A 13,502-nucleotide genomic window follows, 5' to 3' on the forward strand; every position below is an offset into this window, starting at 1 on the left:
TACATTGGGTAATCCATCTGTGACCTTGTCATGTCATCTTCCAGAGGGTCCACATGTGGATCTGAGAGAGAGAGGTGAAGCTTCTTTGGGATTTATCCCCTTATGGCAGAGGCATGTGCCCATGGCACAGTAACTGTGTCCCACCATTGGTTATGTTTGAGTCATAACTCTGGAGCCCCTGCAGTTACACCTTGCAACTACATACCACTATCCTCAGGCTGTGTCATGTGTTTTTCAGCCACTTCGATACCATAATGTTTGCACAATCTCCAGTGTAACAGTCTTGCCACATTATTATGCCTTTCAGTATACAGTCCTTGTGCCATTAGTGCGTCACAACCAGCAACAAGGTGTGTGACTGTTTCCAATTTGGTTTTACAAAACCTACTTATGTCTGTTTCTCCCACATGTTCAATGGACTTTGTAAACCAACGTGTACGTAGCCCACTATCTTGGGCTGCCAATATTAACTATTCATTTCTTGATGTGAATTCACCTCTCCTTAACCATTCCTGCGTTCATTCTTGAATAACATGAGGCTCTTTCAGAAATTTCCTATATTTGCAACTATATTTATGTTTTTTCCACATTTCTTGCCTTCATATATGGTCCTTCACCTTATATTCTTTCTTGTGTTTTTTAGCACATTCAGTTGCTGCCTGGTTTATATCTACTTCTTGTTTAATTTCCGTTCCTGCTTGGCATCGATATGCTTCTGCTAAATTAAGCAGAGATGTCATCTTAGATTTATTCTCCTCATGTTTCAAAACTTTCATTGCATTTGGATCCTGTGAGGTTAGCAGATATGCGTGGAGTCCCACGATTGCAGATGTATACATGTAATCAATTTTAAGGAGGCCCATCCCTCCTTCAGAACGGGGAATATATAATCTTGGTATACAATGATTTTTATAAATCATTTGGTGAGCATGAAGCATCCTTCTTGTTCTAATATCCAATCTATCTAACACTTTTTGGGGCCAGTCACTCACTCCAAAACTATAAGTTAGGACAGGAAGAGCAAATTGATTTATGGCTTGGATCTTGTTGGATGTCAGTGCTATTTTCAGGATTAATTTAAGTCTTCTAAAGTACTCCTTACTGAGCTTTATTCGCATTTGTTCGTGTTTTATTGCTGATCCTTCATCCACATTCTTGTCCCAAACTGATGTTTTCCTGGTGCTGCAGATGTTCATCGTGTTACCCTGCTGCAGTCATCACACTTGGGTTATCCTGTCGTCAGACGGTCCCGCAGTCGGCCTGAATTCCAAAGTCTTGGTCCGGCGTCGGTTGCTGTCGCTTCTTCCCTGACGTCAGTGCGCCAGGGGTATATAAGAGGCATCCAACGCCATTTTCTTCAGTCTTTCTTGCCGTGCGGTGCCCGAAGCAGAAGCAGTTCGCAAGAGCCGGTCGGCCGACACCTGTGATTTTCTAATCGAATTTCAGTCCAAAGTCTTCAAAGCTAAGTACCCCATTGGGGGAACCTTTTCTTGCCTCAGTCCGATGTCAGAAAAAGTTAACAGTTGCATTTCTTGTGGGAAGCAAATACCTCATAAGGACTTTCATTCTTATTGTATACCTTGCCTAGGCCCAGACCACGATGTCACTGGTTGTCGGTTTTTGTGCTAGGTTCAATAAGCGAACTATAAAACGACACTTTGATTTTGCACGACACTACTTCGGTAGGAAATTTAATTACACTATGCCGTCGGAGCAACCGACTACCAGCGTGCATAAAAAACGCAAAGATAAAGACAGGCAGCCTAGATCCAAGCCAGACTCCGAGGCCTTGGCTGGCCTGGTCGCCGGTTCTCCAGTTTTCAGTGAGGCACCTACGCAGCCCCTGGCGACCGCAGAATTGGAACCCCAGACCACTTTGGATTCTCAAGCAGAGAGTTCTAGGCCGACGCAGCCATTTTCTTTAGGCCCTACCGACAACTTTGCAGAAAGAGAAGCCGGTGCTGTGGAAACACCTTCGGTTACAGAAGGTGTCTTCAGACCGACTACTCTCACCATAAAATCTTATGCTAAGTGTAAGACTCCTCTAAAACTAAAAAAAGACTGCACTTCAGTCTCCAGTTCAAGGCCCCTTGCCTAAGAAACAGATGATTAAAATGGCTGAAGATTTGATTTCTTTAATCAGGAGTTCCCAATCCCCCCCAGACGTAAGGCCTAGACAAGAGGAGGATTATGCCTCCTCTGATCGTGTCTGTTTCCTCAGGCTCCTCTGAGGAACAGGATTACTCTTTTCCCCCTTATGAAGATTCTGATGCTGAAGATTCCATTCCCTCAGCTTCTCCCCCTGAAGACCATTCCTTTGGGGAAACCTTACATACCATGAGGGAACATTTCCACTGGGAAGGTCAGGACTACTCTGACTCAACGAAAAGGCTCAGAGAGTTTCTTTTACTCCCCCAGCACAGACCACTTGCTATCACTCCAGTTTTAGACATTGTGGATGATGTTTACTTAGAATCTAGTCTAAATCCAGATTCTATGCCTCCTGCTCCAGCTAAACCAGATAGATATCATAGAGTGCCTGACTCACACAAATTCCTTTACAAAAGCCCTGTTGCTGACCCAGAGACAATCTCCCAGGGTCCCAAAGGGGCTAAGGCTTCTATGGCTAAAAGTCCTGTACCCTCTGAAAGGGACTCCAGAGCACTAGAAAGGTGGGGGAAGAAGGTTTACACCTCAGCCACTCTAGCTATGAGAGCACTAAATTGTCAATTTCACATGCTGAAATACCAGCAATTCCTAATGTCTCAAATAAAACAAAAGATGAGCACGCACCCTCAACAGTCTGAATTCAAGGAAATGCAGGATCTGTTGCATGCAGCTGAACAGGTGGGCAAACATACTTTACAATGTGGATTTGATTCCTTGGAAGCTTACTGTAGAGCAGCTGTTACTGGGTCTGTTATACGTAGGCATGCTTGGTTAAAGGGACAAACTCTGCCTTATCATGTTAAAGCAAAGTTACTAGATGCACCCTTACAGCAGGATGTCTTATTTGGGGTTAAAGCAGAAGAGGTTTTAAAGCAAATGGAGGATAAGGCAAAATCTATGCAGACTGTCAAAGATTTCTTACAGGTACAACCCCCACGCTTCAGCAGAAATTGGCCAGCAAAAAATTGGCCCTTTCCAGCTTCTGACAGACCACAGAGGGGTAAATACATACGCCCAAGGGGCAGAAGACAATCACAAATCCCTTACAAACCTCCCCAATGGGGCACTGCAACACAGAAGGGAGGAGAAGACAGGTCACAAACTACTAGAAGACAAACACAATGACTTACACCTCAAACTGTCAAGCAAAAATCTCTTGGCAGCTCCCTTGGGAGGAAAATTTGCATTTTTTATAGACAACTGGCGCATCGTCACAAAGGACAAATGGGTCCTAGACATTATCTCACAAGGATACAGATTCCATTTTCACACCTTGCCAAGGATAAAAGGAATGCCAAACTTGCTACAAAAGCAATGGGCAGAGGCACAAAAACAAATTACAGCTCTCATGGACATGAGAGCCATTCATCTGGTACCTACACAGGAGCAAGGCCAAGTATTTTACTCAAGGCTCTTTCTAGTCCCCAGAAAGGACAATGCTTGAAGACCCATTCTGGACCTTTCAGTTCTAAACACCTTCTTGCAAGTACCCAAATTCAAGATGCTAACACTACAGCAGCTTCTTCCCATGTTGGGCAAGAAAGCTTGGCTAGTAACGTTGGACCTCAAGGAGGCATACCTGCATGTCCCTATCAGACAAAATTGCAGAAGATACCTCCGTTTCATTGCAGGTTCAACCCACTACCAATTCTCTGCACTGCCCTTTGGCTTATCTACTGCACCCAGGGTCTTCACAAAATGCCTGGCACCAGTAATTGCATACTGCAGACAAAGAGGAATTCAAATATACCCATACCTGGACGACTGCCTCATCCAAGCAGAAAGCAAGGACATTCTATTACAACATCTGACTTTTGTAAAACACCTTCTAAGTTGCCTAGGGTATACAGTAAACAAAAAGAAATCAAAACTAGTGCCCTCACAAAATATGACATTCCTGGGTGCCAGCTTGAATACAACGGCCCAGATGGCTTATCTGATGCCAGACAAACAACTACAACTAACTCAATATTTCAAAATAATGGCAACAAAGACCCAACTCCCTGCAAGAAAAATTCTGCAGGCCTTGGGCTTCATGGCATCTTGCATACTACTAATACCATTTGCAAAACTGCATATGAGGAAATTACAATGGTACCTGAAAAGCGTATGGACTCAACACAGCCACAGCTTGGAAACAATGATACCTCTCATTCCCTGCCTTCAACAGGAGTTTCTATGGTGGTCACAGACATGTCATCTCAACAACAAGCATCAGCCTTTCACCTTACCCCCAGCCAGGCAAACTATGACAACAGATGCATCGGACTATGCCTGGGGGGCACACATGGCAGGACGGTGCATTCAAGGCATATGGACTGCAGATCAAAGGAATCTGCACATCAGTCAAAAAGAAATGCTAGCTGTACAGAATGCTCTGACAGCCTTCAAGGACCTCTTACATTCAGGACAGCTTATAATAAGGACAGGCAACACCACAGTAATGTGGTACATAAACAAACAAGGGGGTACACACTCCTACCCTCTATGCAGGCAAGCAATGACCTTGTGGAACACAGCACTGGCTTACTAAGTTCAATTACAAGCTCAATTCCTGCCAGGAAAAAAGAACACATTGGCAGACAACCTAAGCAGAAACATCATGGATCCCCACGAGTGGAAACTGGATCCACAAGTATTTGCAATGATAACTCAAAAATGGGGGCACCCAGACATAGACCTGTTTGCCAACCCCCAAAACTATCAGCTATCAAAATTTTGCACAAGGACATTTCACCATCAAGCTTGGAAAGTGGACGCACTCTCATTCAGTTGGAAAATGCTGACAGTATATGCCTTTCCTCCATTGCCCCTTACAAAGGTGCTGCTGAAAGTCAGGATGGAGAGACCTCGAATGATACTCATTGCCCCGGATTGGCCATGCCAGCACTGGTACCCACTACTGAGGAACATGGCCCAGGGCCCACCATGGATTTTACCACAAATTCCTCATCTACTCACACAGCAAGGCAGTCAGATTCTACACAGCCAGCTCAAAACCTTAAATTTGTCTGCATGGCAAATCACCTAAGCAACCAGCCAGCCCCTCTTTCACAAGCTGTTATGTATGTCATTCGGGATGCCAGGAGGCCCAGCACCAGGAAAGCCTACTCAGACAAATGGAAAAGATTTTGCGCCTGGAACCAAGCTAAAGGCCAAAATACCCTTCAGCCGGACATGCCTCAGATTCTACAATATTTAACTGAGATGTTACACAAAGGACTTTCTTTTTCATCTATTAAAATCCACGCCTCAGCTATTTCAGCTCACTACAACACGGATCCTCCCTTATTTTCACATCCACTTCTAAGGCAGTATCTCAGAGGGGCAAAAAACATTAGGCCTCCCAGGAGAGTGCCAACACCAACTTGGGACCTAAATTTTGTTCTGGAAAAACTTACGCTGCCACCTTTTGAGCCAGCTTTCTCAGCTGACTTAAAGTTTATATCATGGAAGACTGCCCTGCTGCTAGCAATTACTTCAGCCAGAAGAGTCTCAGAGCTACAGGCACTAATGGCAGTATAGCCTTTCCTCATTTTTCATCAAGACAAAGTTTCTCTATGAACTAACCCCTCCTTTATGCCAAAGGTGGTATCCAGTGTGGCTCTAAATCAAACCATCCACTTACCCACCTTCTTTCCAAATCCACAGAACAAAGGAGAAAGACTCCTGCATTCCTTGGACATTCACAGGCAACTACGTTACTACTTGAATAAAACTAAGGCTTTCAGAAGATCTGACCAACTTTTTGTATCCTATGCTACAGCATCACAAGGAAAGGCTATCTCAAAACAGATTTCCAAATGGATAGGACATTGCATACGTTTTTGCTACACCCATCATGAAAAACCAGTTCCTGCTAGCATAAGGCCCCACTCCACCAGGGCAGCAGCTACATCTACAGCCTTCCTCAGGGGGGTGCCAACCAAGGATATTCTGGAAGCTGCAACTTGGAGTTCAGTACACACCTTCACCAAACACCATCAGTTACCACTTTAGTCTAAGACTAGAGCTGGCTTGGCCACTGCAGTTTTGCAGGGCCTTCTAGTCTCCTGTAACCCTGTTTGACTCCACCTCCCATCCTTAGCTTTGGGATTTTACCCAAGTGTGATGACTGCAGCAGGATAACATGATGAACATAGTACAGTTTTGTACCTACCATAAATGTAGATGTTCGAGTGTATACCCTGCTGCAGTCCAGGTTACCCACCGTCCATCCCCTCTGACCTAACTAAAACCTTTCAATACCCTAAAATCTGATACAACCTTTGTGGTGTATTTGCTTATAGATGGAGGGATGTTTTGTTTGTGCTAAGCTTTTATTACTGGTACTATCTACTGACCATCTTTTGGGGGGGGACACCTGACATCTGGGGCAAGAAAAACTGAAGAAAATAGCATTGGATGCCTCTTGTATACCCCTGGCGCACTGATGTCAGGGAAGAAGTGACAGCAACCGAAGCTGGACCAAGACTTTGGAATTCAGGCCGACTGCGGGACTGCCTGACGACAGGATAACCTAAGTGTGATGACTGCAGCAGGGTATATACTCGAACATCTACATTTATGGTAGGTACAAAACTGTACTTTCTCCTTTTTTAAAGGTTGCTTTTGCACATTTATCAAGACCAAATGACATTCCAATATCATCTGAAAAAGTTTTGACAACCTGCAGCTGTGCTTTCAGTTCCTCATCTGTTGAGCTATACAGTTTTAAATCATCGGCAAAGAGAAGATGAGAAGTCATTAGACTTCGTTGTTTTCTAGAAGCCAGATTGTAACCATGGCCTAAGCTGTTAAGTAAAAGCTTAATGGTTTAATGGCAAGGCAGAATAGCAACAGTGACAAGAGAGTCACTCTGGAATATCCCCCCTTTGGATTTTTATCCCTGGGATAGTAATCTCTCCTTTATCATGGTTTAATTGCAAAGTGGTCTGCCACTGTTTCATGGTTACTGTAATGTAGTCAATCAGTGTAGGGTGTATCTTATACATTTTTAAGCACTCTTTTGTCCATGAATGTGAGATACCATCAAATGCTTTTTCATAGTCAGTCCATGCCATACTTAGATTCTTCCCCTTGTTACAGTTCTCCAAAATAACTTTAACAACAAATGATCCTTCTTTTCCATATGAGTTTATTTTATTGCCCTTTTGTTCTACTGCCATAATTGAGTTTTCTTCTAAATGACTATAAACTCTGTCTGTGTCAGTTCCCGTGTATAGTTTATACGTCGTCGGAAGACAAGGTATTGGACTATCATTTTTAGGGTAGCTTGCAGCATTACTCTTAAGTAAGAGCATTGTTCTTCCTGTTGTTAACCAGTGCGGTGTCTGTTAGGGGTGTGCATATAAATAGATGTTAAGTTGTCAATCTCGCCTTCATTCTTGTGAATAGTTTAACTTTAAATTTAACTTTTCTGACAGAAAAACTGTCTCTTTTAATTTTTTATCAGTTAATTTTTATCCCATCCCCCCCTTAGGTGTGTGTTGTGTTCACCAAATTTTACTTTGGTATATTTTAATTTAATTGGACATCTTCAAGGTCATCAGTTTGTCAGATCATGACCTAGAAGAGTGGTCAGTAGATTGCTCAAGTCACAGGTACTGGCCCAAATGCTACACAGTCCGTCTCGGCAGGCTGCAGACGACCGTTACCGTTACCTCCTTCCTTCCAACCTCCCCCAGGCTTGGGTTGGGTCTTCGGAGGTGTTTACTGGCGGCTGGCTGGAGGCCCACCCCCTTCTGTTCCTTCAGCCCCTACCTTATCTCTCCTTCCTTTAGAGGATTAGGTGGTCGGGCTGTGGTCTCCTCTCCTCGGTGAGGGGTGAGTGGCATCGGACCCTTGTCCCGGCCGACTTCCCCCCTTTTGCCCTTGGTGAGCTCGGCTCTCTGCCGACATCTGCGGACTTCCTTTTTTCCTGGCCCTGGGTTCCTGGCTCTTGGGCCGGGCCTGGGAGGGGAGCCTGGGAGGGGGAGGGCAGTGTGATGAAGAAGTGTACTGGCCACTGGTATCAGTATTCTCTTCTCTTCCCGTATCCATCTCTCTGACATGTCTGTTGATCTCTCTTGACATCTTTGCTACGGAGTTTCCTTATCCTCTCCGCCCCTCCTTTCCCCATTGGGAATTCTGTTCTTCGAGACCTCTCCTGATGTCTCCTCCCTCCCCGGAAGAGGGGCTGTAGGAGAAGCATGTAGACTCCCTGAGTCTGTCATTTGGAGTCTCCTTGGATTTGAGAGAGGGATCCCTAGATCCTCTCCCCAGACATCTCGATCTCTCTCTCTCAGACTCATCCTGACCCACCACTGAAACTGGCCCTTTTAAATCCCTCTATACCCAATCCAGCTGAGACCTAAGTTTGGATTGGGCTCCTCCTCCTCCTGGGTGTCCTGCATGCTTCATCTACTTATGTATGTGATTGCCTGAGGCGTGGACAGCTCCTGACTCTAGAGGGGGTCCCCCTAGGCATAAGAAATTTATAACTGCCCCTATTGACAAACAAGTGTTTACCAAGGGTGTCAAGCTGATGCCATGAGCTCAGTGTGGCTCTGATCTCCCAAAAAGAACTCCATCCTCCTGGATTGGTGATCCATCCTCCCATGGAGGACTCTGGGACCATGGATGGGAGTGTCAGATGTTTTGCTCAGCGACCTCAGCGACCGCTTTTATGCGTTAGGACTTGCACTTTTGTCACTTCAGGAGACTCCTGGATAAGGAGAAGGTTCTGGAGAAGTCTACCAGGGGATGGGGGACAAGAGCAAACCCTTAAAGAAATTGCTAACGCTCCTAGGCTAATATCCATTTCGCTGAAACTTTCACTATCTGCGGCATGTATCTTATTAGACTGATGGCAGCGATGTGAAACGCGAGGCGCCGTGCCTGATGCGGCGCCACCTTCAGGATCCCCTATTGGCCCTTTGTGAGGATCCCGTCCCTTTGTGAGCTCTCCCTTTGATGGAGGTGCTTGAGCAGGCCACTCAGGTTTTGTGAACCTTGACCAGGTGTTTCCTGCCAGAAGTGACTCTTTTGTAAAGACTCTTTCGTTTTCCCGCGGACAGAGGGTCAAAGAATCAGGGCACAGGGAGTCTCTTGAGGAAGTCTCTTTTTTTCTGAGGTGTTGTGTTGTGCCGGCTGTCCCTCCTTGAGGCAGTCATTTCATTGTACCTGTAGCCTGTACCCAAGAAGCCTCCTCACCAAGACAGATGGCGACAGTCGGTATCTAGTTACATAAATTGTTCTTACTCATGGCTAGATCCTCATCCAAAGAAGTTAATACTTAAAGCCAAAAGTTAGGTACTGTATCTGGGCCTGGGGTTTTCCAGATAGAGGCTTTTCTTAACTTTGTTTCAATCTCTTTGGGTGTTATTTCATCCCAGTGAGACTGTATGGGAAATTAGATATTTTATGTTGACACGCACAAACCCTGTAAATTTACTGGGGATAGCTGCTCATAATAATAAGAGCAGGATGATTTGTAAATGTCATTGTCTTTATCTAGAAGGGAATACCATGCGAGTATAGATTTGTATGCCAAAAGTTCAGCATCCTTTCTTACACAGTCACAAACCATGTTTGCAGCCATGCAGAAAACATTAGTAGTTTCTTTTATGGTTTGTGATGCAGAGACCTTTATTCTTGGATGTGATATTTTTCTGTATGTTTCCTTTGGGGAGGGGAACAGAAAGCATACAAAATAGACACACAAGCCTTCTCCTTTTTAACTGTTTAGCACTTTAATCATTTATTTTATAGACTTAAAGATGGAAGTTCTGAACGGTTAAAAAGGAGAAGGCTATTGTGTCTGTTTTGTATGTTTGTGGTTTTGGTTGAATTATTTTGGCATACAACATTCATCTTATTTTGGTTTTTCCATTGGAGTAAAACCTCTTGTAACACAACCTGTAGTATTATGAACCAGACTTCATGACAAAAGCAAAAAGTAGTTTTGACATCATGTGAGAAGCACGTGACAAGTGAAATCCTTGTACACGACAAAGGAGAAGTGCAAGAATATAATCTTTTTTTATAGAGAGGATGGTTTGAAAATGGATTTTAAGTGGTCAGTAGACATTTATCTGAATTCACAAAAGAACACACTAGAGAGTTATACTAGCATAGGTTAATGTGAGGAAACACTATAGTTGGCTATTTGATGTTGGACAAGGTGGATAGATCTTATGAAGTAATTTTCTGCTTTTTCACTGTTTTTATAGTTCCTTGGAATTTACACAGAAACTGAAAGGAAAACTTTATTTCGTTTGCTGCTACAATGCTACTAGAACTATAAGATGCAAGCTAAAATGTCCTTTTAAATGACACTGAACATTTTCATTTTTTCACTTTTCTTTTAGCTGAATTTTCCAGACTCGTTACTGCGACCTGGCGAAGAATACCAGCACACAACTTGGTTGAAATTTTCAGCAGCTTAAAGAATCTGAGCTTCAAATTTGTTTTTACTGTTATATTCTTGATTGACTAATGCAATAATTTTCTATGATTATTTTGTACTTCTACATTACCAAGTAAATAAATACTTGTTTATTCTTTAGCAAACTAAACCTAAGACTTCATTTGGTAGCCCATGTGATTTCTCAACTTTCATGTCTTAATCACTCTAGCATTGTTGAAATAATGGAGCAATTACAAATTTTCTATACATAATTTCTCTACTTGAAATGGTTAACTATTGATATTATGATTATATCGGATTATCAAGGTAATTCCTTAACAAGTCTGATTATGAACACAGTTACTTCATTTTTATCTTTACAAGTTGCAGAAAAAAATGGACCACTTTCCTTTAGCTTATTCTTTTTTGTGCAACCATTTATTTTAATTTTGACTTCTTTTTTCACATTCTCCACCTTTCAGTATCCTTTCCTACTCCTGCCTTCACTATCGTCTTTCTTCGTACTTTTCTCTTTGTCTTCATCCCCTCTACTGTCTTTGTTTTGTACATTTCCTCCTCACTGACTTCTTTTGATGACATGATATCTCTATTTCTGGTTGTCTCCTATTCTTTGTATTGTTTTCTGAAACTGTACTATTCATTTGTAATGTTCATTAGAGAAGGTTCCTGTCTTTGCACAAAGCAAAATATATGTTAGTGTATTGTAACTAATAGACTAATTGATATATTAGTATTGCTGAAATGTAATTTCAGATTATTGATGTAGCTTTTGTATGTTTTGTTGTAAGCTTGAATTTTATTTTCAGTTTGATTGAAATGTTTTCTTTATGCTTTGTTTCTACTGAAAATTGGTAATGCCCAGTTGGAATTTCCAAATTAACAAAATAATTTGCTAATAAAAATATGCGCTAGCATTATTTTGAAAACAATGTGTGCAGCTATCATGAGTAGTTTTATAAATATTTTATTTCCTATATATTTATTTTTAGTGATGAAGGGCACATTAAGTTTCAGTTGTCTATGTAGGTGTGTTAGCAGGGTGGGAGGGGGTTGTTTCAAACAATTGTGAATGAAATCTTACATAGAAGAGAACACGACTTTAGACCTATATTGGGAACAGGTTTAGTAACATTTAAGAAACAAGAAGTCACAAATGTTGGCAGGCACAGTAATTTTGTATATACATACTCTCAAGATGCTACATTTATTGAGAACACTTTTAAGAATTTATGGCCCTTGGTCTCTATGCATGATGAATTTAATAAAATTTTTCCAGATCAAATTTCCTTTATTAGAAAAAGAAACATCAATTTGAAGGGCATATTTGAACAAAACATGAATATAATAGAAAAACAACAAGGTTTGGCACCCAAAAGAAAAGGGACTTTTTCATGTGGCAGATGCAACCAGTGTGCATTTCTCATTAATAAGGACCAAGTCTGTATCCCCTCCTGTAAAACTACCCTGTATGCCAAGTATAATTATAACTGTAATTCATCGGGTGTGGTATATATTGGATTTTGCCAGAATTGCCCATCATTCTATGTGGACAAAACAGAAAGGCAATTAAAACGCAGAATATACGAACATATAAATGATATTAAAACAAGGAAAGAAACAAATGCCTTCTACAAGCACTCCCTGAATTGTAAGAATATGTCATTAAAATTTTTTGTTGTCGATAGGGTGAGACAAGACTTAAGGGGTGGAGATTGGGAGACGGCTCTCGGTATAAAAGAGTTAATCTGGCAGCTAAAACTTAATGCGACAAAAAGTCCAGGCTTAAATGATGGGATCAGTGTTAGTGATATTCTTAGAGCCAAAAGAAACAGGTTAAAATGAAATACATATACACACACATTTTTTCATGTATACCTATAATAAATGTATTTTCATGTAATAGTTTATGACAATAGGTGAGAGAATTGCATAGTGTTACATTTAAATTGTGGATTTTATAAGTAAACTAGCTACATAATGTACTAGTTATGTAAAAGAAAAAAGACTATTGTATTTTTAATTATTTAGTAATAGTGTTCAATTTTCATTTTTAGTAACTCATCAGTTCAATGTAAGGTATTTTAATATAAGTTTGTAATACATCTGTTTTTAAATAAGAACTGCATGTAATACACTGAACTATAATTCCAAAATGCTGCTTTATATTAACTATGTAGTAAGCATTTACAAGTTCAGTAAATGCATTTAATGTGTTTAAAAAAATGGAAGCATACACATTTATACATATATTTTTAAATGATTTAAATGTAATTAATTGATGGCAATTGTTCAATTAATTCGATCACATGGCAGGGTTGTTTTATTTAAAACTTGAGCTGTGCAACAACCCAGTACACTTGAAAAAGCCCGTTACGAACGGGCGAAAGCGCTTGTGTTTATCCTGGTGTTTTATTCGTTGTGCTGTGGATTAAAAGTTTTGTGCATCTACCTTTTCGTTTTTATGGTCGATTTCTACAAATTTGAAGTGTTTGCCAAAGTACTGAAGTGGTGTTTTATTATCAGAACTGTTCTGGGCAGCGTACGGAGAGTGTTGTGTCTTTGTGCTTCTGGATTTAGTGTTTGGAATGTATTCTAACTCTATCTGACAAGTTTTTTTTTCTAAGTCTCTTTTGCTCCTTTTACTATTTCTCATACCTGTAGAACACCATCCCCCTCTCTTCCAGTCTAATGGGTTGATGTCCTTCATGTTTCACTGTTGCAGTCATCACATTTGGGTTATCTGCCTGCAGGTAGCCCTCAGCCGGCCTGAATACCAGAGTCTTGGGATTTCTGCATTGGATGCTGTCACCTTTTCCATGACGTCAGGTCATCAGAGGTATAAAACATGCAGCCGACGCTATTACATCAGTCTTTCTTGCCGTGCAGTGCCCGAAGCAGAAGCAGTTCTTAAGTGCCGGTCGAC

General features: G+C 41.6%; 1 protein-coding gene across 3 annotated transcripts in view; it reads left to right on the forward strand.

Annotated features, from left to right (window-relative positions):
- The window catches only part of GALM (galactose mutarotase), a 528,762-nt gene extending 517,254 nt beyond the window's left edge, over nt 1-11,508 (forward strand). For all 3 annotated transcript variants that reach the window (XM_044057494.1, XM_044057486.1, XM_044057502.1), the window contains exon 8: nt 10,521-11,508. In XM_044057494.1, the coding sequence (XP_043913429.1) occupies nt 10,521-10,598 (78 nt within the window). In that variant the 3' untranslated portion in view covers nt 10,599-11,508. The remainder of the gene's footprint in view (nt 1-10,520) is intronic.
- The last annotated feature ends 1,994 nt before the right edge of the window (nt 11,509-13,502 follow it).

Source organism: Protopterus annectens, chromosome 1.part2 (assembly GCF_019279795.1).
Source record: "Protopterus annectens isolate FY-2018-M chromosome 1.part2, PAN1.0, whole genome shotgun sequence".
Taxonomy (NCBI): domain Eukaryota; kingdom Metazoa; phylum Chordata; order Ceratodontiformes; family Protopteridae; genus Protopterus; species Protopterus annectens.